At 50.0% G+C, this 6,000-nt stretch overlaps 2 protein-coding genes across 2 annotated transcripts, besides 1 other annotated feature; both read left to right on the forward strand.

Moving 5' to 3' along the window:
- Positions 1-290: 290 nt before the first annotated feature.
- FPSE_05042 (uncharacterized protein) lies at positions 291-1,088 on the forward strand (the record flags this gene model as incomplete). The annotated part of the gene is made up of 1 exon (XM_009258160.1): positions 291-1,088. One exon carries the CDS (start codon positions 291-293, stop codon positions 1,086-1,088), a length of 798 nt encoding a protein of 265 aa, XP_009256435.1.
- A 585-nt stretch (positions 1,089-1,673) lies between these two features.
- FPSE_05043 (uncharacterized protein) lies at positions 1,674-2,549 on the forward strand (the record flags this gene model as incomplete). The annotated part of the gene is made up of 1 exon (XM_009258161.1): positions 1,674-2,549. One exon carries the CDS (start codon positions 1,674-1,676, stop codon positions 2,547-2,549), a length of 876 nt encoding a protein of 291 aa, XP_009256436.1.
- Positions 2,550-5,916: 3,367 nt separating this feature from the next.
- Positions 5,917-6,000: a repeat region.

Here is a 6,000-nt window from a genome sequence, read left to right on the forward strand (position 1 = left end):
TGGATTTTTCACGCACTGTGAGCGCACATTTGGCCCACCACTCAGATCAAAACTCTTTTTTCCACGACATTCAACAATATCGATCGACGGCACTTTGTCTTTAGAGACTGGGGTTTGAAGCAAATTAGAGAAAACACCAGAAAAAGAGGCCGAAGTCTCAAGACCAGCTTCACACAGCCTACGGAATCTCTGCACTTTGCCACTAAATCGGATCGCCAGAATCTCACTCGAAAACTCATCTTTCCGGCCTACACTGACTTACCTTTAAACCACCGCCACCACTCATTACAATGTCTGGAGAAGTAGACTACGGCTTCGGCGACCTCATGGACGACCCAGAGGATTACTGCCCCCCTACGCCCCCGCCTACATCCCAGGTCTTCACTATGCAGAGCGGCAAGCCCATAAAGTTGCATCTCGTCGGCGCCAGCCCTACCGAGGCTCACCATCTGTGGAACGGCGCAAAGATGATTGCCGATTTCTTCGAGGAGGATCCCTCACGGGTAAAGGACAAGACGGTTCTTGAACTCGGTGCTGCCGCTGGTCTTCCTAGTCTTGTCGCTGCTATCCTTGGGGCGCATAAGGTCGTCGTGACGGATTATCCGGACCCTGATATCATCAGAATCATGCAAAAGAACGTCGACGAGTGTGACGAGACTGTCGAGCCCCGCGGCCGTATCGTCAACACCGTCGATGCCATGGGCTTTGTTTGGGGCGCAGACTCGGTCCCGCTGCTGGCTCGTCTGAACCCAACCGACGACTCTCACAAGGAACGCTTCGATATTCTGATCCTAGCCGATCTCCTATTCCGACACAGCGAGCACGGAAACATGGTCAATACGATCAAGGAGACGCTGAAAATCTCACGTGAGAGCGTCGCCTACGTATTCTTCACCTCTTACCGGCCGTGGAAGAAGGAGCTCGACATGGGCTTCTTTGATATCGCGCGTGAGCAAGGCTTCGAGGTGGAGCAGATTGCTGAGCGAAGACTCGACAAGCCGTTGTTTGAGAACGACCCTGGTGATTTGGATGTTCAAAAGACTGTCAAGGGATTTGCTGTGCGGTGGTCTGCCGAGGCGTGCAACTGAGGGATTACGATGAATACCAATATGGCAGATAGATAGAATGGCTCTAGTAGTGAAGATTGGGAATCGGTATAATGAATGACGATTATGACAGCAAAAAGTTGATACTGGCGTGAATCTCGATACAAGCGAGGTGTCTGACTACGAATTGATATTCCCAACTGCTACGTTACTTGAACCACATCGTAGATGCAACAAGCCGGTCATACAGTAGTGCAGAATTCCCCACATTCGTCTGATAAAGAGGGCTCGTAGCACGAAAGAAGGGACGACTTGCAACCGTTTAACAACACTGAAACCCTTTTCTGTACATATCCGCGCCAAGTCTCGCTTCGTCTCGAGATACCCCGAAGCATCTCCAACATCTGCTACACTGTCTGACCTTGCAGACAGCCCTTCTGGCCACAGAGTCGGTTGCCACAAGCCTTGCATCCCCCCAGCTTAGCATACTTGGGTAGCTCAAGAGAGGGGTCACGGAATTCTGCCCTATTTTACCGGCGGTCCACCGGCTAGTTCATCGTTCCGCGCCGCACCGCACCACTGTAAGCCGCAATAGACGACAGACAGGTGCAATATCACATCATTACCATGCCGACTTCGCAGTACCTCCAAGACCTAGACAGAGACGGCTTTGTCGTCATCAAGTCGATCGTGGACAGTGATAAACTCCAAGCGTTGCGTGGGGTTAGCTCAAAAGCGACCCAGCTGGCCCGCGATGGACAATGGCCGTTTGTACGGACGGTCCCGAAGCAATTCCCCCCGTGGGACGCGAGCCAAGCGCGCGAGCACGGAATATGGGGCGTGCAGCATCTCATGAACCCTGAACTTCCAGGCCACGAGCTATTCACTGAGCTGTACTTTTCTGAGACCATCTTGGGTATTGTAAAGCAGTTGCTGCAGTGCCAGGATGAGCATCTCGTGATGGAGCTCTTCAATATGCTTGTTAGGCCAGAAAAGGACTTTGAGTTGAGATGGCATCGCGACGACATCCCCGCTGAGGCTAGTCAGGAGGAAGAGATGGAGCGTCTTGGCAAGCATGCCTACCATGCTCAGTATAACTTTGCCTTGTGGGAGGATGAGTCTCTCATCGTGGTGCCTGGTTCACATAAGCGCGCAAGGACCTCGACCGAGCGAGACGCTGACCCGTTTGCCAAATCATTGCCTAACCAGCTCATAGTCAAGCTGGAGCCAGGTGACATTGTATTCTACAACAATAACATTCTGCACCGTGGCGCCTACAATAGCAGCAAGGAGCGAATGACGCTGCACGGCTCAGTCGGCCACATACAGGGCAACAGTCTCCGAGCGAGGAACGTCTTACAGCACGGAGTTGGTAGCTGGGTCGACAAGTGTGATTTCCAGCCACTCCTGGAAGATGATAGGCGAAGAGCCGAAGAAATGAGACAGCGTCTAATTCGTCTTGGCAGCGAGAGCGGTCAAGTTGGCTACTCCCTCCAAGGCTGAAGGGCTGGGGAAGAGCGAGGTGAGACATCAAAGCTGCTTTGATGTCATGGTTGGCTTTGGTGCTCACTCATCAAGGCGGGCCTCAAGTTATAAGAGGACGCGAGGGGTTCGGCAAGGGATACTGAGTGGCTACGATTTGTACTTGGGCAATGGCGGCTCCGCGATCAAAGACCTTTGTAGGTAGCCAATGTGTGTTTGACAAAAGCAGTCACTCTGACCAAGACATGGACTGCATGCCAGTAATAGCCAGTGATTATTGTTGGTGTCTTGGTTCAGTATCAGACATTCTCTAAATCTGTTCTTGTATCACAAGTATAACACGCCTTGATACGATTCGGGCTACCTCGACGATCTCGTGTCACTGTGATATACCAGCAAGTGAACTGGATCTGAGAGGCCTCAAATCGAGTTGTAGACACGGCAGAGAGAAACATGAGAAGTCACGGGGAAATAACCGATTTCCCGGAGACCATCTCTTGATGGCCCATGCTATATGTATACGTATTCATGGACTTCTGACCCGACCCCGCATCTTAATTACCCCGGATACAAAGGGTATGTCGGATCATTTGGGGATTCCGGATTTCAGCACGTAAAATGTTGAGTAGGCTGAACCTAATTATTGCCGTTCCAGGGCAAGGCAGTGTCGAGGGTGCAGCTACCTGGACGTCCAAACTCGCAAGGCATAGCATCTTGTGCAGATGCGAGTCAGGCAGGCAGGCCAGGTGTCTGTAGAAGTTTTAACTTGATCAGGTCAACAAATGATACAGCGTACCGTAGCTCGGAATTGTCGACAAACCTTCTTCCATTGGACTCGGTAACATCCCGGCGGAAAGAAAAAAGGGTGGGCTCGGCTTACACGGTTTATGATAAAAAACCCCACGGGGAAACGAAGCCTCACGCGGGGGCAATCCCGACGATTGAGTGCCAATATCCATCACCCATCATCTAGCGGTCTGCACCTTCAGGGGGCAGCGGGCAGAGTAAAATACCTGCATAGTGGCGGCGGCATGGTGCAGCAGACAGGACAGGGTAAGTATCCATGAGCTCATGTTCCAATGCATAGCTCGGGAAAAGACCAAGCAAGAGTCCATGTGTATGCGTAGAGAGAGAACTCTTGTCTCAGTCGCGTCTGGATCAAGATCCTAAATCTAGACTACCCCACACGCACCGACCACCAGTCCCCGCACCTCCATAAGTCCCCAGAACTCGCTTGTCTGAGCTAAACTCACACACCAGGCCCAGGCATTGAAAGGGTTAGCAAATACTAACAGCATCCTTCCATACAAAGTTACCGTTGATAGTAAACGTTTGTAAGCCGTCCTTGGTAACAGTGGCCGGGATGGTTTCTGAAAGTGGCTAATCGTAAGCTCATCTGCGGAAACCTGGTTCATCGGTTTTCCCCAATTCAAGTGAAAACGTAACTCCCCAGTACAACTATGTACACGCGAGCCATTTAGGCTGGTGTACTTTGTAAGACGACTGCTTGACAAAGACAAGGCTGGCCGATGCTGGCCGTCCAATAAAAGTGTCCCAGGACTTGGTTGATTCAACAAAGTCGCGAGCGGAGACCCCCAACACGTCGCTCATGAGCAAGGACCCTGGACCTTGGCGCAGAGGCTGATCACCAGCGTGATTTGTGATGGTGTTGTAGCTGCACGGGTGTGTTGCAGTTGCGTGGAGGCGAGTACAGCGGCGGAGGTAGGAAATAATGAGGATGGTGGCCACAGGTGTCCAGCTTCTGGTAAGATACGACAAGAGTATTGTGATTTGTGTAACTTGACACTCGGAAGGTATCACATTGGGCAAGAAGATAACACATTTGCTCACCGTGTCCGATATATATCACAGCCCCCAAGTGCCTGATTGATCTACCCGATCTCATCACTTGAGAGAACAGAGTTTGGGGGCGACTGAGCGGTTGTTCCGGCCATGTCGTTGCTTTTTTGGAGTCTCAGGTTTGCCTTGCCTATGTCTTGTCGTTTCGAAAGGATCAGCAGCATGCCGTGGTTGCAACATGACACAGTATGTCTTGGTGAGCATAGCATAACATGGCTAGCATGGGTACGTGATTTTTTTACGCGACTGCGTCGTGGGGGAGAGGGAAGGGCAAGAAAAGATAAACGAGGAACTACGGATATTCCTGGTGTTGCTCTCTTCCTTTGCTCCGCACCGGCCTTGTCTCCGCTTTACACCCTAAAAGAGAAGCGATTTTCAGTTTGAAAAAAGTTATCGCGTGCGTTTCGATTCTCCAAGTAAACGGCGCAAAGGGCGGTAGTGAGGAGGAAAAAAGAGGAGTAGCTTTGATTGGATGTGAAGGTTGTGATCTGATGTGTCGAGGATTGAACGAAAGCATATCACGTGTGTGAAAAAGTATGAGTGCCACTGAATCAACCTATCTCGAGAAAAAGGAGGGCACTTTTCAATGATGTGTGTTTCATCATTTGTACCTTCCGGTTGCGTACAACATGAGCGAGGTGAGCCTGCAATTGACTAACACGGTATGATACCCGGAGATCGACCGACAATGATCCGGTCTCCAAATACCACTGCAAGAAATGGACGTCAAGACTGATATAAAAGCTGGGAAACGAGTATGCAATGGTATTTTCGCTAAAAACCACGATGATTCCGTAAATGTTCAGCTCTCGTTTGAGCCACTAGTTAAAGTGCCAAGTTTCTCGCTCAACGTCGGCGAAAAGCGAGACCTACTTTGGTAACTGTAGACGACCATTTACCTGCCGTAACCAGGTAGACTCGGGGGGTTGAGATTCATGAGAGTTGTTGTGATTGGTTCGGAAAAGTATTTTCTGCTTGTAAGAGATGACAGACGAGGTGGATAACTCTAGCCGCCCTAGTGGTCTCCAATCCCCATGGGGGGCAGTCTAGGCTTCCCCCCGCATGTACTTTACGGTACTTGGGTTCCATCGGTCGGGTAGCAGCCGCGGATGGAGGTTCGTTGTTGTCGGAATGCGATACTTAGAAAGATGCTGGGAAGTTGCAAGGGAAACGGGATTTCTCCGACAAAAGAACTTGTGCTTGCAGCATCCGCACAAAATGCAAATATATATCATGTTCTTGATCGATCACGATTGCAGCTTGAAAGCCGAGATTGATCATCAATCAGCTGCTTGCGATTGACCCCCCACCAACTTGATTGCTTGTTGCATTTAACATGTGCCTTGACTGTCTGTCAATAATCAATGTGGCTTACAAAAAACAACCTTTGTCTTTTATCTCCCGACTCACTCTGACACATGCCCAAGGTGGCTTAGCAATTCTGACTGGGCGAGAGTTTACTTGGCTGCCCGTGCAGAGCTGTTACAGTCCGCAGGGGTATCAAATGTGCATCAGGTACATCGCCGCCATAAAAATTGATTTTAATAGATCTTTATTTATATTATCTTTAATAAAAATAAAAATACTATATTCTTTTTCTCTTTTAAATATA

The sequence above is a fragment of the Fusarium pseudograminearum genome, chromosome 2, assembly GCF_000303195.2.
Source record: "Fusarium pseudograminearum CS3096 chromosome 2, whole genome shotgun sequence".
Taxonomy (NCBI): Eukaryota; Fungi; Ascomycota; class Sordariomycetes; order Hypocreales; family Nectriaceae; genus Fusarium; species Fusarium pseudograminearum.